Source organism: Crassostrea angulata, chromosome 4 (genome assembly GCF_025612915.1).
Source record: "Crassostrea angulata isolate pt1a10 chromosome 4, ASM2561291v2, whole genome shotgun sequence".
In the NCBI taxonomy this organism is placed as follows: Eukaryota; Metazoa; Mollusca; class Bivalvia; order Ostreida; family Ostreidae; genus Magallana; species Magallana angulata.
In genome coordinates this window covers 39,741,384-39,765,018 of record NC_069114.1, presented here as the reverse complement: position 1 = coordinate 39,765,018, position 23,635 = coordinate 39,741,384, and the positions used below count along the sequence as shown (strand labels likewise).

General features: G+C 34.4%; 1 protein-coding gene and 1 long non-coding RNA gene across 21 annotated transcripts in view; one reads left to right on the top strand and one right to left on the bottom strand.

Moving 5' to 3' along the window:
- The window catches only part of LOC128181139 (uncharacterized), a 76,422-nt gene extending 67,203 nt beyond the window's left edge, over positions 1-9,219 (bottom strand). For 4 of the 5 annotated variants that reach the window (XR_008243288.1, XR_008243287.1, XR_008243291.1 and 1 more), the window contains exons 1-2: positions 8,978-9,219; positions 3,445-3,568 (exon numbers count right to left, since the gene is read on the bottom strand). This is a non-coding gene — a long non-coding RNA (uncharacterized LOC128181139). Of the gene's footprint in view, positions 1-1,638; positions 1,657-3,444; positions 3,569-8,977 lie in introns of all 5 variants that reach the window. The other variant, XR_008243289.1, reaches the window with a different exon arrangement.
- LOC128181137 (nuclear hormone receptor HR96-like) overlaps positions 1-23,635 on the top strand; it is a 106,690-nt gene that overhangs the window by 72,572 nt on the left and 10,483 nt on the right. For 14 of the 16 annotated variants that reach the window (XM_052849415.1, XM_052849413.1, XM_052849411.1 and 11 more), the window contains one exon: positions 23,275-23,491. In XM_052849415.1, coding sequence (XP_052705375.1) covers positions 23,275-23,491 — 217 coding nt within the window. Of the gene's footprint in view, positions 1-9,557; positions 9,964-22,279; positions 22,437-23,274; positions 23,492-23,635 lie in introns of those variants that run through there. The other 2 variants (XM_052849408.1, XM_052849424.1) reach the window with 2 other exon arrangements.

Sequence of the window (23,635 nt, the reverse complement as noted above, 5' to 3'; positions counted from 1 at the left end):
AAGGGCTTCTCTGGTCATTGAACACAGAAACAGTTTGGTGTCGTCGTAAAACTCTTAGTATTGCAGGTCTTTGAAGCAGCCAAGAGAGAAAAATCAAAATGAACTGGTTGACCCTTCATGCTATCTTTAAACATTACCTAAATAACACATCAATTCGAACTGTACTGTAAGATAGAAGATCGAGCTGATAGCAAATGGCTCCATCTATTGTCTCATTGTTAATAAAAGTCTCAAGATTGGAACATTATGCAAAGTGATGTAAAAAAGGGGAAAAAGAAGAAAATGATATCATTTGTTTGACTAATTGATAGATTTTGTGGAGCTTAAATTGTGTTATGTATAGATACATGAGGTCATCAGGTGATCAGTTACAAAGCTATAGATCTTTAGGAGTTCACTACACATGCTCAATCACCCAGATGACAAATTAGAATTTAATAGATTCATTTATTCCGTATACATTTTGTCTGTTTTTTCCGCCATATATATCATTACACAAGTACATGGTTATGGAAGGAATGATAGAAGTTTTTGGACTTATGTTTGCCAAAATTCTAAGAAAAGAATTTTTTTTATCTTATAAGACAAACAGACAGAAACAGGAACTAAAAAAATCCACCTGACTTTATATTTGCATGACCAAGCAAGATTCAAGCATTTCCATTTCTCCCACCCACCCAAAAAAAATGAGAAAAGTAAAACCAAAAATACATTACTCTAACTCTTTGCCCCACTTAAGAAATACTAAACCTTTTTACATAATGGAGCAAAGAGTTAATTAGAAGTGTTGCACTGGAGGTCAAAGGTTAGTTGGTTTGGTTGAGGTGAATAGGGTTTGTATAAGGCTAATGTTCTCTGATGGATCATGGAGAATCTTCCATTAATTGGAGCGTTACTGATGCACTTAGTGGAAAGAAGAGGTTTTCAATTTAATACAGATTTATTCCGAGTGCTGCCGAATATCATATAGATATCCCAGAAGGCAAGATTTCCAAAGTGCAACAGCCAAAAAACAACAAGCATCTAGGTTACAGCAAGTTTTATGAAATTATTGGGTTTGCTTAATTCGGCATGATAAAATTAGAAGCTAATTGGAGGCAGCAGGAATGGTATTTTAAAGCACAAGTATATACGTATGTAATTTAATTAACTCTAAATTGAGATTGTGTGATGTCTGAGTCGGCACTAAGCACACGAGTCTGATTATCTCCTCGAAACCCGTTTATCTCGCGATATTGCCTGTTCCCGGTGTCTCCACGGAGGAAACAATTTTGTCCGCGTCAGGAAAAAATGGTAGTCCAAGACTGCGTATTATGGTTCATCAATACCGACAGCTTCACTTTGTTTAATGGAAGTCTGGACCTCCAATCAGGTTGCCTCATCTGACTCAGTACTGAGGGTCAGGCGTAAACTAGAGGCCTACGAAAAACCCTCCAAGGCTAACAAGTAATTCAGCTAATCAATTTCAGTGACTTATTTTTGTACATCACCCACACTTGGGAGCTCTGAATTTGTTCAATTACATGCAAGGTCATTGTTTTTCTGGTCAAAATAAAGGTAAAAGATTCTTTTGTGTGTCTGGGTGATGAATTTGAATTGCAAATCTTTGATTAATGAAAATAATAATTTGGCACTCACCAATAAATAGCATTCCAACTGAAAAAGGGTGAAAGACAAAGTGTAAATTTGCAAAGGAAAAAACTATTCACTATGTTGGCATTTCTGTTAAGCAAGAAAGTGCATGAATTCCATAAGGTATTTAACTGTAACCCAATAGATTATATCCAATTTAATCAGAAGATGGTGAGTTTATAAGCCTATATTTGTTAGATCCCTGAGACTTATTAACCACAGGTTATGAGATGATGAGATGGAAATAGCCAGGGGTTTTGGTGTAATAATTTTGATAAAGATTTTCTCTGTGTTTTTCTATCTTTTTATTATTTTTTTATGATATATTTGTATTGGTGTTGAAATGATGTTTGTTATCTTCCTAATAATGTGTAGAGCCACCTAACAAGTTTGATTGAGGTCATACAATAATGCATCAAGTAACTGTTGACATCTCCAATAATTGTTGTAAAAAAGTCTTCCTTTTTTCTTTCTCATGAAAAAGTTTGTGAAGAATAAAAATTAGAAGTATTTTCAGAACTCTCAGGAATTAGGTTTAAGAGAGATTGCCATGGCAACAAAAGAAAAGATGTCGGTCATGTTTAAATGTAGGTACAGAAGTGCAATATGATGTAAAAAAAAAAAAAAAAATAGGTGGCTTCTAATGCAAGTCAATGGGGGACAACACCCCACTCTTTCTGACCTAGAAGAAAATCGTCTTTGTTTCATTTTGCTGTTCAATCTTAACTGATATAAATCTCATTTTATTTTTAGATAAATTAAAAAAAGGGGGGGGGGGTGTAAAAGTGCAGAGCTAATGTAGGTGGATTAAAAATAAAACATGTCTCCTTTTAAATTAAATTTGATATACTTTTAAAGGCTCTGGTGAATTTTTAATCGAAGTTCTATCAGTTACAGTGCTGAGAACACAGCAAGAAGTCATTGCTGGAACAGTGCGATTGTATTAACATTTGATACACTTTTAATAAACTTTCAAATGCAGCCCCCGTAAAGGTTTATCAATCCATTTTTTTTTTAAAGTTTGGGCGTTAACGTTTCATGGATTTGATATCACTGCAGTAATTTGTGTGCATTCTTTTGATGGCAAACAAATCCTTTTTTGTGTTTTTCTTGTTTGCAAAAATTATTTTTCCTCAAGAATCAGAACATTTCAAAAAAAAATTTATTCTTGGTAAATTACAGTTTAGAGACATACCATTTAATGGAATGAAGGCAAATCAGTTTAGCCTCATGAATACCACACTTAAATTATGCACGATTCATTTCCAAATTTTTGTGATATTTAACATCCTCTGTCCTAGTTTTATGAAGGTTTTACATGTTTTTACATAAAACAGTATTGAACACACTGAATGACCTCCCAAAAAAACCCAGGTCCAAGGTAACCCCCCTGCTAGGTGATCTGACAGGAAAAAACTAGATGTGTTGCACACAGCTGCATTTATGTTGCAGTAAGTATGCATGTCATCCATGTGACAGGACAAGAAGCAGGCTCCCCCACTGGGCTCCGTCGCCGAATCGGGTCTGCGCACATATCATTCATTGCGGGAATGTTGACGGCTGAACCAGGTAAACTGGGCCTGATGGAACCGTTCCAATGGCATTATGCATTCAAATGATACATAAACAATGCTGAGAGATAGGCTGCAGATATAAATATTATGCTTGTCTGCAGTCAGTCTACCAAGGAAACAAATCTATATATCCTGGAGTTTACAAAGTACATGTGAATACATTAGTTTGAAGAGAACTTGCTGAAGATTTCAGTGTGATAAAAAAGAAAATAGGGACATTCAAATGTTTGAGACATACCTCAAGCATGATGCTAGTCTTTTTTCGGGATGCACTTCTTGTACTTTGGCCAAAAACAAAAATGCTGTAGGGTTTTCAAATCCCAGTGCAGCATCTGTTTTTTGTAGTCCATCAGTGATCTCCCCTGAAACATGTAGATCAGAAAGAGATTAAGATGAGCAATAGGAGGTTGCGTCTATTCTCTGTTTTTTGTATCAATTCGGAGAAAAGGGTTTTGTAAATAAAATGGTCCCGATTGATAAAGCTTCTTATTTTCTTTTGTCATAATATGTACTTGGAAGATAAAAGGTTGCATTTTCAGACATTTACGAAAGTTGAATCACCAAAAGGAAAACAATGTCATTACTAAAGTACTTTAACTAAGTTTCGATTTAAATATTCGGGGTCAATAAAACCCTCTGCCTTATTCAAATATTTGCAACGCATTGTGTTATGCAATCAATAGACCAAATTGGGAGTTGGAAGGTGATGCCAATATCATAATCTTGTAGCATGCTTTGCCATCATAATGAGAATTTATCAAAGCCCCCAACACAATTTATGTGAAGCAACTGGAGTTATAAAACATTGCATGACTGCCGCTGACAAGATGATTTTATAGTTTTAACTCTAACTACGTCCCACACCCAAACTGATAATTATTGATTACAAGGCAATTTAGGAAGGGATCAAAAAAAAATTTTTCTGGATATTTAAAAATGGTTACAGAAACAGTCAGGAGGACTATGCATTTATTATTTTTAAGGTGACTATTGAGATTTTAGATTGTTAGGCATGTGGCACCTAGGTCTGGGAATTAACAGGCTTTAATTTAGCCTTGGCCTTGATGATAGTTCATAAAGCCTCTTATCTCAAGCCTTATACAAACGGAACCCAGGATCCGGGATCAAAATGTGTGTGGGAAGGCCCAGTCGCAGTTACTTCCCTTTGGTTCATAAAAAAGACCGTGGACCTTGTTAATTGTGTCTAGTTAGTAACAGGAGTGGATATTTTTTTTTTTACTTTTCAAGGAAAAAGTTTTATGAAAAGATCTAACTTGATTTGTTACAAAAAATCTTTCTGTGTTTGTGTGGTTTTGTTTTTTACTTTGACAAGTGTTCAAATGTTGATGTTTTAAAATGTTGTAATGTTTTAGAAAAGCAGAAAACTCCCATTAAATTCAAGATATTTCAAATGCATTCTGTCTCGGAGAAAGTAAGAATGAAGTTAATGAATGACATGGTTCGATGTACCTTTAAGTTGAGATCACGCGCTTCGAAGGCCACAGATGACTTGTTTATGCCTTGATGTGCAGTGGGTCGACAAGAGCATATTTCTGTTTATCAGTTTATCATATTTTCATAACATTTCATTAATTACCTCTCTAGCTTGTAACTGTAATTAATTCATTGAGTGCAAAACCAGTGAGCTTATATCAGAAGAGAAAACTGAAATATCTAAATTTCTGTTTTTAAAAATACCTGTGTACTTTTAATGAAGTGACAAGGCCCGAAGCTCTGTGATGATTGGGAGAAGTACTGCAAGCCCCCATGAATGTCAGAAGTGCAAATCTGTAGGATCAGAGACAATGAAAGCAAACTGCACCAATATCTCATTGATGAAAGAGAGAGGTCTTCCTTTATTAACGAAATCAATTTATTATTCCGCACATTTTTTACCCCCATAATTGCGGAATCAGAGACTGGTATTTTTTGCTGCAGCGAATTTTTTTATCTTGGACTTTGTGTGGTGTATTCTTGGAGGAAGTTGGAGAGATTGCATATTTTAAAGCCTAGCTCTCTTGTCCAATCCTATGAAAGTACTGCAGTCGGGCAGTGAACGCTTTTAACCAGCTTCTCTGCACTCTCTTTTTCGCCTATTATAATGTACTTCTGCAGTCTATTTGTTGAGGAGTAGTTTGGCCTCAAGGTCTATTTTTTAAATTTTTTTTCTCCATTTCCATCTTTTATTTTGTTTGTGTGTAGGATTGGTGTGAGAAAATACATTATTAATGGTTCTTCTTGCTATCTTCGTTCCTCAATCATTAAGAAATCTGATCCAGAGAAAGCATTTGCTGATGAAAATGCTTCTTTTTTTTATACATCAATGTATTGGTATTATTGAAAGGATTTAGTCCAAATGCACATTGAGAAATAAAACTTCCTTTATCAATTTTGTTTTTAAGATGTTTGAAATATTAAGGTACCGGTATTTAGATTTTATTTAATAATATTATAGTAGAGATTGGGACATGTACTATCTACATTGGATGAGAAGCTTAGACTTTCAGGTTTAATTCAAAATCATGAAAATAGTTGTTTTATATGAATATGCATTAGATTAGAAATTTTTAGCTGTAGATATTTTTGTTGTTGCAAATTTGAAGTCGTAATAGCCTTTACATTTGGTACATTTATATTTATTACAGTGTCATTGGATAAAATGTGTCACATGATTCCCAGTTATATTTCAGCAAATTATAGATGGCACAATAGCTGCTGAAACATCTTTTTTCATTATATTTCTTATATCAAATACAAAAAGTTTTGGTGCTCAACAAATCAAAACAAAACACTGATATGTGGTTTGTTAATGACTGTCTATGGAAATTTGTTGGGTTATTCAAATCCATAGAAGGCGGGGTGAAAAGTAAAAGTAAATCAAAGGGCCACCAAATTGTAATGGTTGAATGTCACATTGTTTATGAATTGTGATTCTAATTTTTAGATCTCTAACTAAAATAGGAATTATTTATTTTGGAAGAATTTTTATTTCAATTTGCAATAAACTTCAGGACTGTTGATGTAGGCAGAATTCTTTAATACTGGTATGCATATGAATGTTACTTCATAGTCTTTGATGGCATGTGATATTCTTATACATTGGAAATGTGTGTACCAATTGAGAGGATGCTAAATTTCATCAATGATAATTTAATTTAAGATATGATAAGAGATATAAAGCCTTATTAGAAGAGGAATTTTTTACTTGAGCAGTAAGCTTCCCTGAAACAAGTTGATATCTGATGGAAATCTCAGCCTGTTTACTTTGTTCAGGTTCGGAGGGTCCCCTTGTGTATAAATGAAAAATTGTTTCGTCAAAAAATCATTTACTAAATTAAAGAAAGAAGTTATTAGTCAGACATCAGTATATCTTTTAATTTTATGTAATAAGGTGATAAGAAATGTGTCGGAAAATAAACCACACAGGTTTAATGAAAAGAAGCTTTGTCATCATGACAAATGTTATTTGGTGGTTAAACAAGAATTGTGTTGACCATTGAATGCATCTGTAAACTGTTGAGAACATGCTGCTGATTGGGACTGCATTTAGAATTCAGCTTCAGATATACATTAGTTGATCTCCTTGAGGATGTTACCTTCAGACAGACAGACAGACAGACAGACCTCTCCTACACATATTTGTGTATGGAGTATTGAAACTGCGATGTTGACAACAAGTGTTAGCATCAGAGTCATGTGATGGGATTGAACAGTTATTGGTTTATAAAATGCTAATTGTACGACACCTACTGCTTTTAAGGAGTGATTGTCCTTTTGTATATAATCAACAGAGAAAAACAAAGGGGTGGATGTGAGGGCTGGTGATAATTAATCTTATTTATTCTCTTATGATATAGAGAAAGGGAAAATCTGAAAAGCACAGTATAGTAAAATGTCTGTCAGCTCTTCCAAACATTTGTGGGAAGGTCAAAATATTGGTTCTTTAGATCTTTGTAGACGTTCAGTTATATAATATGGATTAAGAAAGAAAGAACCAATCACTGTAATATAACTAAATATGTGATGTGATTTTTTGTAAACTGATTTCTATTTGAGGATTTAGCAAACAATAATTTAGTATATTATAATTGCCAAATCCTTAAATATATTTTTAAACATATTATACACGAAAGTTATGAAGCATAAAGGAGGTCCTTGCACTGCATCCCCTTGCCTGATGCCAAACACCACGCCAAATGTCTATCATTTTCATGGATACGATCAATATTAAAGTAATAAAAAATATAGATCAATGGCTTTTTGGAGAGTTTCAAAGAAAGACAGATATGAAGATAAAAAAACAAAACTGATGCCCTGAATAACAGAGTCTCAGAGCACTAGATATTTAATTCTCTTATGTCATTATCTTATAATTGACTAAATGATGGATGAATTCTGTGCCAAAGATTGACTGTAGATACACATTATTTGATTAACATTTTTCTGGGAATAGTTGACAAAACTTCAGGTAGTCTGGTTATTAGGACATCTATTTTCATCCAGAGAGAATGATGCAGTGGTCTGGTTATATGATGTGGTATTAATGATAATCAGTCAATATCATCCTATCTCCATAAAACCAATATTAATAGATCCTCTATTTTACCCAAGATAAATTCATAAAACTAATGCTATAAGTAAATAGCTTGGATAAATGGACCATTTCACGGAAACTGTCAAACGTTTGCATGATCAAGGGAGATAATTAGAGATCCACACTTTTTGTGATGGTGAATATTGTTATGGCGTGTTGGAATTTTTTTCTTTCGTAAGGTATTTTTTTGGCTGCAGCATCTTGTTTTATGACCATAAAAGTCGCTTGCCAGTAGACAGGAAAAATGAAATGTATCTGATGAACTGATGAGCTGAACTGTTGAGGTGTTGTTGAACCAAGCTACACTCTATATATCAAGTCTCTCCAAATTCTATAGCTTAATGTCTCCATCAGCACTTTATAAACCAATCTCATCAGCATAGCATTTAGTTGTATAGGCATAATGAAACTGTTAAATTTCAAAGTTAATTTTAACATATTTAAAGGTAATTGCAAAGAAATTGTGAGAGAGGATGAAATAAGGTAAAAGATGTTGAAATTGGAGAGAAAAAAGAGAGTTACTAATTTTTATAGAAGGGTGGAGAAAAGTATCATTCATAACTATCACTTCTTCCAGTAGGACCTATATTTGCTTAGAAATAATAAATCTTATACAGTACATTGTATATTTATTTTGATCTTCCCATCAAGATGTTGGGACTGGTAGAGAGAGAGAGAGAGAGAGAGAGAAGCCTATCAATGCATGCCAACAGTCATGGAATCTGAAACCCTAATCTTTAATATATCATTTGAAAAGCAATCAGTTTCAAGAGTTTAGTGATTATGTAGGTGATTACACATAATTTGACGTTATATTGAATAAGCCAACTGCATATAAATCAATTTCAGACCACAATGAGGTCCATTGTTTCAATTCATTTGTTTCTGTTCATTTTTGCTGGGAGGGAATGGAGTTTTTAGCATTACGTAACTTTTGATATTTGCTCTGATTTGCTCACATATTTTTTCCCCGGTATAACCATTAGTTTTGGGTCTGAGGTCATGTTAACGCTTAAATGGCAAAAAAGTGTAGCATAACATGTCACTGGGACCTTTTTATTCGTAATCAGGCTATGTACATCAACCCCCCAGGGTCCAAGTCACTGGATATTAGCCAGTGAAGATAGAAAATATCGGGGGAAAATACATAAAAAAAAGAGGAAATATGCATACCTACCTTAGTTAGTGCTGGGAGACGGTTGATTGTGACATCCTGCAGATGAAGGGGGATTTTATTCGTGCAAAAAATAAAATTATAGCTGGTTGCTTGCAAGACTAGTGGATGGAAACGTCGGTTGATAAAGTTCCTAATCTTTCACATCTTCCAGGAGATAAAATTGATAGAGGAGGAAAAAATATAATGGATATGTATGTAAATTGCTTCACATCACTGTCCTAACATGGCCTTAGAGGTGGGGCTTAGCTAGGAAAGGTGGCCTTTGATTGGCGGAGAGGGAAATTTGCACTGGGTGAACTGTGCGACACAGTTTGTTTACTAAGCCAGTTGATCGAGTGCTTTTTCTGGTTTAGTGTTGTGTTAGAGTTCAGTACATGCAGCAGTGGTATTTTGTACGTAACATTTAAATCTGCCAGCTCCACTACAACACAGGCGTGGGTTGTGAGCCACTTATTGAACGATTCATTAATACTTCCGTCGACTGGTCAGTTTCTAGGGTTGAATACTTCACAGATTCACCTGGTGTAATGACATAGATTTTTTATGAATGGATATGACTTAAGACACAATCTATTTTCCGTTTTCTCGTGGAAATTGGACTTCCAAGTTGGAAAGAACCCTGGTAGATATTTTGACTTGTGTGTGATTCATATTTTTTCTGTCAGTACGGAAGGTGACATCAGTGTTCAGTGAAGATTTACATTTATTCTGAACAAGTTTTACCTCAAAAGGGGTGAAAGAAAAAAAACAAGCAAGCTGTATCTTGACACCATGTTTTCCGAGTACAATGGTCACCATGTCCCCCCACACTATGGGGGGCCTCACGGACCTCCTCCTCCCCACCATCATGGGGGACACATGCCCCCCACCGGGCACCACCACCCAATGGCTGGACCACCTCAGTCCTACTCCCCGTACATGAGACCCAGAATGGACCCCACCAGCGATGTATTCACCTGTCTCTTTGGTGACCTCTTCGTCAAATGGTGAGTGCTAGAAAAATCCTCTTTTGTTTGATGAGCTAAATAGCAAGGTGTCCTTTCTCCTTTTTTTGGTTGAAATTGTCTTTTTCTGTTTTGACAAATGATAATTTTTTTTATTTCTGTGAAATGGAGAGTGTTGTTAAATTGGAATGCATTCATCTTTTCTCTTTGAATTAATGGCTGCCTCGGAACCTATGATTTGGTTTATGTATGTATGTTTTGATTAATGGACGGGAGATTACATAAAGTCCTTCTTGTGGATAATTGACAGGAAATATGATGTAAAATTTGGCTAAATTCATACATAAAGATATCAATTCATCTTAACCTCATTATTTATTAATAGATGGAAATTTTTTTTAACAGGAATATCTTTAAAAAAAAAATTTTAAATATGAATTATGAAATGAGGAGTCACAGGAAATTCCCTATTCTTAAATTTTGATACATATACATATGAAAATGTGACAAGTAAAAATCCTATCATCATGACTAAAAAACATGTATTATTCATCCTGCATATTATGACACGTTACACATACATTACGTTATGAAGTGGCCAAGTCAGCATTGTTAGAATGGTTACTAAATGACTTCACCGGACAGAAAACACTGCATTTTGTTTCTGTGGTGTTTCCTCAGTAAATTCGGAAGTTTGCTCTCAGTATCAAGGAATTGTTCCCTTGAGAAGTCCGGAAATTGTTAGATATCCAATTTTAATGAACCACTTTTTAACTAAACATATTAATTCTTGTACAGAGTTGATATATGCATAAAAAATAGATAAAAAATAAATGTCAGTAGAAAGAAGAAGGTTGGACAATAACTTATTTTTCACTTTGTAGTACTAAAATTGTGGTATTATAAAGGAATTACAAGTAGTGTGTAGGCTTTTGATAATTCTGTGAATGATCATCACTGTTACGTTAATGCAGTGTGCATAGTAGATAAGGCGGCCTTATTTTGTTTTTTGTAGCATTGGTGCGCAGTTGTTTTATTTGTGCATCGAAATGAAATTTAATGTTAAAGGCCCACCCATGTTTCTACCATTACACAAAATGCACTGTTACAAAACAAAATTCATCAGAACATCTATATTGAAGGAAAAGTGATAGAATATTAGTAAAAGGACATGTGTACCTGTCCAAATTATGGCTACCAACCTTTGTAAAGCTCGTGTTGAGGTTTTAAAAACATGGTGAATTGACATCTATTTGGATATGTTTATTGCTTCAGATGGTCTCTTATTGAAATCTTGTAAATAATGGCTTTGTCTCTCTGATTAAGCAAGTAGCAGGGAGTTTATGCTGTAATTTTCTTGTTGTACATGAAATGTGTGAACCCTAGGTCATGATGTTTAAATAATTACACTATGATGGTGGACATTTGATAAACATATGAGTCAGGCGTTTTTGTACTTTTGTTTTCAAATTGTGATAGGTTTACCCAAGGAGTTGTTTTTTTTTCCTTCCTATTGACCTAATTTCTTACATTTAAGGATAGGTTCCTGGTTCGTGGTATTGTATAAGCCAACCAAAAAAAGAACCCCATTTCCTCTGATGTTGATCGAATTACACATGAACAAATAACAAAAGATGGATCTGGGGATGCCACTTTTTTCAGAAATACACAAATACAAGAATAGTGTTTGTATGAATGGTGGGGAAAAGGGGGGCTTTAGCGGATTTTGAAGTCTTAGAAACTTAAAAAAAGTTTCATATTATTCCAGTAAATATGAGCACTAGTGTGGTTATGGCCTACTTATATCATTAGTTGTGAACAGCGTAAAATTTCTCTGCCGTAAATTGGCTCCAGCGTTTTGTGGTGTAAGTAGCTTACCCCTCTTAATACCCATGGTAAACAATGAAAAAAGGAGGGGTGTTTTAGATCAGTAAAATACCTGTAATCTCCAAAACACCGTCCCCCAAGCCCATGGCTAATTTTCTCCTTTTCATATTTTTAAATACCTGCTTTTTTTCTTTCTTGTCTTTCAATGTATGTAGAAATCTGTATCTTCAAGAGCAAGGACCAAACAATGTGAAGACGTCAGTCCTTTTGAAGATTAGCTGCCCCCAAAGAAAAATATCATTGTAGGAACTACAAAGTAATGAATGAACAAAATTGTGTTGATATTTTTTTTCCCCCAATTAAGCTGCAAAGTCTGTAGAAATTTAAATTTCTTTAAGCCGTGATAGGTGTTTCTAATTTTATAGTTTAGGTTTTAAGGCAATACACCACAGAAGTTGCCTGTCTTGGTCAATATCTAAGAGCTAATATAATACATGACTTCTTGCACAATCTGTTTTCCTATATTATGTTTCAACAGATGTATCAAACAACGAACAACACAAAGGGAAGCTCAATGAATTGTTTCCTGCCTGTCTCATCACCAGATTAAATAATTTTAAGGGAAACAATGTGTAGTATACTATGTTAAAATGTACTAGCACGGAAAACAAGTTTTTGTAGAGGTCTTTGGAGTGTCGGAGTAACATCTTTGAAGTTGCCAATCCTTCATCCAGGACTAAGCTTTTTTTCTTCTATTTTTACCTCTGAAACATTAAAAACTTTTGATGAATCTTGGATTTGAACATCAATATCCTGACAGTTTTCCTGATATTTCCACTAGAGTATGTCACAGAGACCTCGAGTCAGAGAATTGTGGGATGCTGCACAAACTTGATCAATGGTTTTGCGTAAAAAAAAAGAATAAAAATAAATTTTAGATAATGGGGTTTTAAAGCAAAAGTACAGACACATCTGCAGGCCCGATATGACTTGTCAATGTGAAAACCATTTTGAAAAATATATAGACCTCAGGGTATGTGTACAATACCGACCTTCTGTGTTGAAAAGTTCGTTAAAATTTCTGAAACGCAGAAAACAAAATTTTTACATGATATGCAAAAAACCATAATATGAATAACATAGTTATGCAAGGTGTCTTTAAAGGCTTTAAACCAGAATTAAATAAATCATACGACATTGTCATAGAGAATGATTATTTCATCGTTAATGGAGAATCGTTGAACAACAGGCAGTTCCATTCTTGATTAAAGAACATATTATAGATATCACCACTTAAAATATAAGGTTGATTTCGGAGAAGGTAGTTGGGAGGGGCATGCTTTGGCTTTTAGTCTTGGTTGAGAATCAATTATTGGCCTCGTAATGGTCAGCTTAGAAATAAATAGGACACCTCTGCTAGAAATATATATAGAGAGAAAAATGATGTTCATGATCATTATGGAGCATGACACGAGGGCAAGATACACTTTTACCTCATTTCTATGTTTTTCTATGTAAGAAAGCAATAAATTACCAGGTCAAAGGCAAGGCCAAAGGTCAATTGAGGTCAAACACCTTGTTTCGCATTGCACCAAGTAACCCCAAGTCAGGTCTATCAAAGATTGTCAGAAGATAGCTGAAGGGCTAGAGTATAATTAGCGGAAAGAACTATAAACAAACGCTAAACACTTGGAGATTTCACATAAACTGTTATTTGAGACTGTGAAATTTTAAAGGCTGTAATTTTGGGGGGAGATCAAATTATTTTCAAAAAGCATTCAAAGAAAATAGGGTTCTGGTATTTAAGTTGAAGACTCTGTAAAATTGAGGGGTTAAAAACCCCAAAGCATTTACAATTTGGAAGAATATTCTGGGAAATGTCAAGAAAGGGTGTCTGTATGAAAAACTATATCAAATTTTTTGACACTGTGAATGGTGTTTGAATAACACTGCAACACCTAGATAATTATTCGCATATATTTTTAGGAAAGTTTATTAAAACCTATGACATGGAGTTATCTTAGCATTATATGCACGAAAAATTAAACTCTGCTTGAAATTAAGGTTCAATATCTGTGTTGGAACATCAGTCATATGGCAGCTTCTATGTGTTGTAGATATTTAAAAAAGAAAAGCCTCCACAGAGCTGGACGAAGGCCAATATATTCAGGATTTATACAGGCATAAAGTCAATTACAGAATTTCAATGAAACCCCAGTGTTGCAAATTCGAATGTCAATGGGTATATTGATGTTTCTCGATCTTGCTTTCAATTTTGGCATTGAGAATCGGTCGGTGTGAAAAGTCTAGAGGAATCTGATGGGGTTAAATTCGATGGTAGTGTGCGACTGATTGAACCACGAAATGCTAATGGAAAATAGATGAACATCCTTAAAATACTTCTCTTCAAAGACCAAAGCAATTGATGATGAAATATGAGAGAGAGAGAGAGAGAGAGAGAGAGAGAGAGAGAGAGAGAGAGAGAGAGAGAGAGAGAGAGAGAGAGAGAGAGAGAGAGAGAGAGAGAGAGAGAGAGAGAATGAACAGCTGCAGCATTAAATATCTGGATGAAATGTTAGATAAGAAAAATATTGCCTAAAGATGCATCTTGGAATACTTATACTTGATTATAAGGCAAACCGATTGAAAAGATAGCCGTGATTTGCATTTAATGTCCCTTTAGGAAATGTGTCATAGCTCTCCTAAAAATGGGAGGGAACATTGTTGTCCTGACAAATTAGCTTGCGTGTTGCATGTATTTCAGCTGTTAAACACTCTTTAGAAGATTCGTGGAGAATCTATTAAATGTTGATTAGAGAGGGTTTTTTGAAATTAGTAATTAGTTAATCATGATTATGTCTCTTGGCTTCCTTCGTTTAGCCCTGATAAGAGCGGAAGGTTTTGGGGGTAAGGAGTGACTTCCCCTGAATTTCTTTTGGAGACAATTAAGGATGAAAAGCCCATTTTTAAAGCGCTAAGCATAGCTGCAGCGCTTTTTTGTCGCCAGATTTCTGATCCTACTTCCACTTTCGATTTTGCATTTCCGAAATACCGCCACCTACTGGCGGATGCTAGAGAAGTCGTACCCTGGAGAAGTCGTACTCGGGAGAACTCATAACTATGCAGTAGGGGAAACATTTCTTCAAGTTATCCTGCATGCAGATACATTTGTTCTATCAGTATTAAATTGGGAATAAATTCAATTAATGAATATTATTATTATATATCGGATATGGGTGCTCCTAAAGATATCACATTCATGATGATGATTTCTTTCCAATTATAATTTTTGGGGGAAAAATGCATTTGTTTGTGTATTGTGGAATAACTTAGCAAAAACACATGTGCATCCATCAAGGCGTGCGAGTTTGTTACGTCGAAGTTACACGTGAGCTTAAAAAGCACAAGACCATAAGTCAAGAACGTTTCAACCTTCTTCCCCTTAAAAAAAAATATGCATAGAAAATTCAAATGATCTTGCATTATTACAAAACTTGGATCGTCAGACACCTTACACATGCTTTTTCATTACATAGAAGATTATCCCTTGTCGCAGGTGGAAATGGCCCAAATTCGAAGGAAAAATCGGTAATCATTTTTCCTCAGCCCTGTTTTGACGTGACCTAAGATGAAATACTGTTGTGACATTTGAATCGGCGTCCATGACAACACCCTTTAAATTAAATTATGTTGGAACACGCTACTTTTTACGTATGATAAGATGTGAGCTAGAGACTTCATTAAATTTAATGATATACCCTAAAATATACCGCAGAAGAGACTGTCTATGATTTAACACTTTCTTCCCGGCTTAGCGCTTTCCAGGACTTTAAGTACTTTGATTTAGATAACATTCTAATTATGGGTAATCAGTAACTTCTGTGGGATTAACGTAATTGGGCGGTGTTACAATCGCCTATTTTGGTATTTATTGGCCTCATGATCAACTGAAGTAAGTTAATGAGCAGAAATAAGATTTAGCCTTGAACTTTGGTGGGTATTTGTTGCTCACTTTTGGATGAATTAAAATAAGGTAGTTTTGAGTCCTAATTTAGAAGAATAGGAAATGTAACATTGTGTAACAAGTTTGAAATATCAGACATTAGAATGAAGAAAAAGATGAATTTATAGCTGCAGTAAAGCTTGGTAATACATATTGATAGGAGGGGAGACAACTTTTAATTCCCAGAGCGGCAGAATATCATGTTTTGCAGAGAAAATGTTCAATAGAAGAAATGGTTTGCTGGGAAATTGGCAGACATTGGTTAATGGGTTCTAACAAATGAAGTCTAACAGCTGTGCAATCTCTGTGCAATTGAGCAAATTTATTAAAGAAAGTTAGCCCCACAAGGATCAGGGACGTATCTTTATTGAAATACTGAAATCCTTAGGACTTGGGAGCTTTTCTGTCTCGGATAGAAGGAGATAAAGAGGATATGTCACATAGACCTGTTTCTTGGAGACTCAGTTTGGTGGCTGTCATATATACCTTAAGTTCAGCCAGTACAATTAGATGTTCAGGTGTTTCACAATCTTATTCAAAAAGCAGAATCAGGAGTGGGTCCCCCCCCCCCCCCCCCCCCCCAAACACACACATAATGTGCTTTGGACTATAGTGAACTATTAAGACTTGTGTGCAACATATACCTTCTCCTGACTTTGCTGCTATAGACATTCTCTTGCAGGTAATTTCAATATTCAGCAAAAAAGAGCTGCCAATTTTGATTTTGCATTTGGAAATGAAGTATGTCTTGCCCAGATCCATGAAATATGTTCATATTAATTTTGAAAGGAAACACATGTTTATCTATTCTACTGAGAACTGATTCCACAATTTTTTAATTAAAAATACCAACAAAAAAAACCCAACATGCCTCCCACCCCCACTTCAAATGATCTCTAACTTCTGATTGATACTTCACAAGAGATATTAATATGATGTTTGAAAGGCAACTTTTTGCACTGGGGTAATGTCACAGGGCTTAATGTTAAAGATATGCTCCCCTTGATTCCCCCTGTCACTTAGATCTGAACGGTGTCACCACTCTCTGCACAGACTATGCTAATACTGACATTAAAATGCTGATTTAGCACTTTAGCCCAATAAATTCATAATTAAACAATGTGTTCTGATTATTAATTAATGATAGCAAAAGTGCAAGGTTTGTGTGTGAGAGAGAGAGAGAGAGAGAGAGAGAGAGAGAGAGAGAGAGAGAGAGAGAGAGAGAGAGAATTGTTATTATTCAATTAAATATCATAAAGTCTTCGACAGTTTCTCATGACAGCAACTTTGGATGAAAATTGCATAATGCATATTTTCATATGAAACTTGTTAATTAAGACAGAGTAATAGGTTTGAGCTTGGATGTATATCTATCCCGGTCCATCTGCAAGTCACCTTTGTTGGTGTGATACCATTCATGTTTAGACTGCAGTAATTATTGGTTGACGTACTACTGGTGATTCCTCTCGGTACTTCGGATCACTGCCCGGAAGTTTGTAGTATTCAGTACGACCATCCTCACATTTACAGCGCATCATAATTGATCATTAGCAATGTTTATCAGGTAGTTTCTCCTGGAAGACATTTGATTTCATTGCCCTTTCTTATATTTATATATCTATATTTTACATTTATCCTTTACTAGATTAAACCAATATGATTTATTCCATCAGTTTACCTCTAGTGTTGATCCTTATTAATTTTATTCAATGCATGATACACTCTGAAGGGTAACCTATTATTTTTATTGTGGAGAGAGAGTCTCAGAGAGGTTACCGAATCTTGCTGTTAATTAGATTGTTTCCTGAGCTAGATCTTTGCAAATTCAACAGTTGATTGAGCCCTTAACCACTGTACCAACAGCAGACACATAAAGTGTTTTATGATTAGATCACAACTTCTGTCCTAATTTCCTAATTTTTCAATTTCGTTGCATCAGTGGAATTTCGAGGGTCTTTAGAATCTGTATTAACATGATTAAGGCTAATTTGAATCTTGGACAGAAAGATGTCTCTAGGTCAATGGCTTTGTGCACTGTTATGGAGAGAAAAAGTACATCTAATCATTCTTATTTTGGAATATTATAAAACGATTTTCAGAAATTGAGGAATTTTTAGTGGGAAATTTCCATTCCAAATGAAGGTGATACATCTCTTTTTTCCCCACTTCTTTTCTTGTTATAAGATGATTGAAACAAGTTCTACAATTTAAAAGTGCTAGAATTTTAATATGCATGAGGAACTTATCCATATTTTGCCCCCAAAATGATTTTCATGACATCTTGTCACTGAATTAATTGTCAGAGAGGTTTTGAAAATGTAATTGTTACAGAATAAAGACACTTTGAGTGAATGGACACAAAATTATGGAATTGAATAATTTGGCTAGTAATGAAGTTCATTGATGACTCGACAAAATTGGATTAAAAAAATAGTAATGGACTTCTTTTTTTAAGTTCTCCATTCAAGTTGACAGATTCTGTCTCTACCTTATTTGAATAGAAAAGAATTAAGAGGTCTTATATGATTTGAAAAATAGATTAGTTGTCAGCTAATTTATTTTTATTTTTCGATTAATTATACCTGTTAATCAAATTACATGTACAAAGGTGGTATTTTTTTTTTTTTTTTGTAAATGTCAGCTTCAACCTTATGACCATGAGTATATTGTTGTTGTTTTTAGAGAGAGAGAGAGAGAGAGAGAGAGAGAGAGAGAGAGAGAGAGAGAGAGAGAGAGAGAGCACTGTTTCTTATGGCACAGGTGTCAAAAATTAATGATTTGTGCCTCAGACAAAGCTTGCTTTGTTTTGCATCCACTCCGTTTACATTCTATCTGGCATCCGATCGTTCTTGAGGTTTGTTTAAGGCATGAGAAAGGACAAACTTGACCCTCGGAGATCTGAGATTTGAAACGTGATGTGGATGAATTTCAATGGATGTAGTATGAAGCATATTCATTTACCTCAATGGTAAGCCCTTCTAAAGGTACACGAAACATTGATTTTAAAAAGAGATTGGATGTTAATTGACCATTCAACTAGATGCATCTAGGTCTACACTTGTTCATATAGGATGAATACAGGAGGAACAAGTTAAAAATCAGGAGAGATTTAATTTAAACAATGCTGCGAATGACACACAAAACGATTTGTAAACCGAAAAAGAAACCCCAGTCAAACCATGATTCATGAAGATCCTAGATTCTTTAGCTTTTATTTACTCGAGTATTTACAAACCATGATATCAAATCTGTGTTGGGAAGGGGTCACTTGGTACAAGCAAATAACAGTTCTATTATAGCATGAGAATTCCCCCAAATAGAGTCAAGAATTCCTGTTGTGTTCGGTGGTTTTTTATTTATGATCCAAACATATTTTCCGCCACATAATTAGATATCTGCGGTGTGCTGTATATTAAAAGTCACTGGGATTAATTAAAAAGGATATTATCCACTCTTGTGGTTCTCCAGTAAATTGATATGGTTTTTTTCTGATGATTCTATTTATTTTTTTAAAAGATAGCTGTTAAATTAAAAAATAATTGAAAAGTTATACCATTCAAACTTGTATCTGTTAATTGAAGTAAAACTTGATACTTGGAATAAACTGATTTCTTTTTAAACATTTTTTTTTCAGATTAATTTATTGTTTGTTCATTAGAATGTTTACTATAGTTGATTATTAGAAATGAGAAAATTAAAAAAACAGAGAAGAAGCAAACTTCAATCAGTTTATTTGCAACAAGAATGCATCTTTGATTTTTTTTTTCAAACAAAGAAGTTTTCTGTTCAGTGAACTTTTAAAGTTTTGATTCATTGTAATGAAATTCGGTAGAGAACAAATAAAAGCATTCCAAGATTAGAATTTGACACCCTTGTGTGTCCAGTGCCTGGAAGTATCGTCAGTACTTTCCAGTATTACTTTACGTGTTTTGCAGTGTCACAGATGAGGTATTTCTGGATTTTATTTCGCTGTGTAGGCGACGCTGAGGGAAGACGCATCATTTTCATGATTTGCATGCGCTGTATCCCAGCCTGTTTTTTAATGGCGGACTGCACTTTCTGTGTTTGAACTAGAGTACAGGAGACCCAATGCTTGATGGACTGAAAAGTTTAAACATGCATTCTCTCTGTGATGTGCAGTTTATTTATTTCTATGCATTGCCAGAGATTTTTTTTACTGTCTTTTAAAAAGCGCCTGCACATCTCATTTTTTGTTTGTACTCAACAGATGCCAGGCTTACTGGATTTTCGTAAAGTATGCTGGAAGGTTACAAAGTTTATTCAAGTAGAAATGAATTTTTGACTCAAGATCTCTTTTTAAAGTTCTGTGGTAAAGTATCTATGTACTATTGATTGAATGTAGCCCCCCCCCCCCCAACTCATTCTCCATACAACAATCAGTAGTTAACATTTATTGGTAATGTTGGTAATCAATAATTGTTTCAAAATTCATAGTTTATGTATTTATATTGTGTTTATAGAATAAAACAAGTAAACATATATAAGGATAAAATTAAGAAGATCAAAAGTCATAGAGATGCGCAAAATTATCTATGTTACAAATTCTTTGCATCCTTGGAGAAAGGATGCTTTGTATTGAATGATGATTATAAGTTACCCCATATGCTAAAATAATAGCACTTATTTTTTGAGTACTTACAAAATTGTGTTGACTAATAAGTGAGAACAATTCTTGCACAAGAAATGATAATTAATGGTTCATTTCCAAGATACAGGAGAGAGAAAGGCAATAAGGATAAATTCTGCTGCTACTTGATTTTTTAGTGTGCGCACAAGGTTTTTTTTTTTTTTTTTTAAAGACAGATTGGAATGACCCAGTACAACCTTTTCTCTCTGGTTAGTTGAAATCTAAGAAAAAAAAAGTCTTGTTGCATTGAGTTTGTAAAAACACACATGCTGGGACGAGGTTTTTAATGAGATGGAGATTGTATTTATCTAATAGGCCGTATGTCCCAGTGTACACAGCCTCATTTTGGCATCTGTTGGTATTCACTGTTTGCACAACACTGAGAATGCCTCTAAGCCTATGATGAAACTGTGTATCAAATAGCCATTTTTATCTTTTCAAGAGGTTGAAGAAATTGAAGGGGATTAATTAACACAACAGTTTAAAGTCTTGAATTACGATATGTTCTGCACCTGTTAGGAACAAGGTCTTACGGCGATGGGGGAAAAAAACGAACTGCCCATTTCAATTATGTAGTTTTTATTATGCCTTTAAAAAAACAATTTTTTTTATATAGATATAAATTTAGAATCATAATCAAGTAAAGGAAATCATTGAATTTCAGGGTTTAAAAAAAAAATTTAAATTGATATATTTCGATCAGTTTTGTTAACAAGCATGGGGTTATAATAAGAGAAATTTGATCAAACATGTTAATGGGAGTTTCTTTTTTAATAGTGTCATATTTCCTTTTTCATGGCTGTATCAGAATTTCTAAACGCAATTTTCATATTCTTTTTAATTTTTCCCTCCAGCACCTTTTTGTATTGAAAGCAAGAAATCTGTTTGGCTATTAGTTCAATTTTTTTCTTGAGTTAAGTTTTGAAAAGAAATCGTTTTTCAGTTCCTTTATTTAAGAGGCAAAAGCCATTTAACGTGTGTAAATATTTTCTTACAAAAGGTTACTGGGTGCAGTTTTTCTTTCGACCAGCTCGAAACTGTTTACTCTGCCATTGACATTGATACTAGAAAGCATTTTTTTTTTCTCAATTTTTTTCGTTACCCCCACTAGAAAATTAAAAGCAGTAAACTGGTAAAACATGATGGAATGTATTTAGATTGACAAGTTTTAATGAAGTTTTGAAAGATTTTAGTAAAGAATATCTGTTCCGTTAATTGATGCATAATTGAAGTCGGATGAACCGAAAAAAGAAAACAATGTTTTGGGTAGAATATTTAAAAGCTTTTTATGTTGTTGATGATATCTCATGATAATTGCTGCAATTATATATAACATTTGACTATTTGTAAGGTATTGTATTACTTAGCTGACTATGGCTCAAATTTTACTTGAAATAGAATTTCAAAGGAACAGTCAAAATAGAACGATTTCCATTTAAAGGTTTTTTTAATAAATAGACACCATATGGAAATTTTGTGCTTTGCATTTCATTTGCAGGCTAATAAATGAAGCTTTTATATGTTTGGCAGTAGATCTGTTTTAACTTGTCAGCTGGAAAAAACCTCAGTTTTTCTCTTCTGACACGATCTTCTGGAAAAACTGTACTGAATAACCTTTCATGGATGACTGCATCTCTTCTCTGCAAAATCTCTTAGGGCCCATTTGTGAATAAAAAGGAGAGAGAAATTCTGGGGGTTGAAATCACACTAATATAACTCCTTTTTTTCACATATGTCTAAAAAACCATTCCAAAAAAGTAAGAATTAAATTGAAAAAATTACTCCAGCTTACCTGTTACAAAGTATCTGGCATTTCATTATTGGGCCAATATATTAAACCTTCAGGAGTTATGCTTCTTGGCCTCATTGTTTGTTTGAAAAAAATATTTTTACAACCTCAAAACATGGCAGCCATTTTGTTTTGTGTGTGTGTGAGAGATATGTTTTTGTGAATATGGGTCAACAGAAAATCTAATGGTGGCAGTGGATTTCTGAAGGGGTGACTGGGTGCAGGGAAGCAGCCATCCGTGACTTAGCGTAAGATGATTAGAGAGCCTTTCTTAACATAAATGCTTGTAAAAAATACGCCTTGAGAACAGAGCAGTTATTTAATACCTATCATGAAGGAAGTGATTTAGATGGAAGGGGTGTTTTAATGTGGTAATTTTCCCGCTAAACACACTCATCTTTGAATCCATTCAGTCTCGAGAACAATTTGAGACGGAATCTTCTGACTTTGACTGTATATATATCTCCGAGTCAATATAAGGCTTTTTCCATACATTTACCCTTTTCTGAGTCACGCTTCTTCTCTTTTTCCATGGTATTCTTGACCCTCGGGTTTCATATGTAAATGTCTTTCAATTACTTTGTGTACACCAGAACCAAAATTTTTTTAGAATTTTTTCATAAGTGTATAGATAAAGCCAGAATGAGCATATGATGTAAGAATTCTGTTAGTGAACTATGATATCAGGAATGGGCGTGTTGAAGTCCGTGAAATGGTCTGCCATTACATGCCTACCATCTCTGGTTTTACTGTACAAAAATGAATTCTGTCAAAGCTGACAGCATATAAGTACATTTTCAGGTAATATATTTGCCTTTAAATTTAAAGAATTTGGAAATACCCATGTTGTAATAAAACTGTTGGGTCATAAATCATATCATACTAATGCAGACCCTCCAAACAGTCTATGTAAACATTGTTAACAACAATACTCTGTCAACAACAAAATGTGATTGAAAGAAAGAGAAAGCAAATCAGAGATACTTTGTGAGGAGAGAGATGGTGAAAGAAGAAAGAGAAACATTCAGATAGACAATTTACATGTGATTGCAGTTGCTTTTATTTTCGTTTTTCTTGTCATTGCAGCTTTGAAGATTCAAACAGCAACACCATGCCAAGCATGGCAAATCCGTACCATCGACCAATGGACTTGGGTTCGAATGACTTGGCACACAAAGCACGCAAGAATAAAGAGGACAAATACTGCGGCGTGTGTGGGGACCGAGCTCTTGGATACAACTTTGATGCCATATCCTGCGAGTCTTGCAAGGCGTTCTTCAGAAGAAACGCACCGAAAGGACTGGTAAGTCATGGAACTTATAGGATAAAATCAAAGTAGTGAGACTACATAAGGGAGTTGATTTTTGTATGATTAGTGTTGGACAAGTTATGCTTTAAAATGAAAAACAGAAACAGTCTTCTCATTTTTTCAAAGAGCTATTTTATG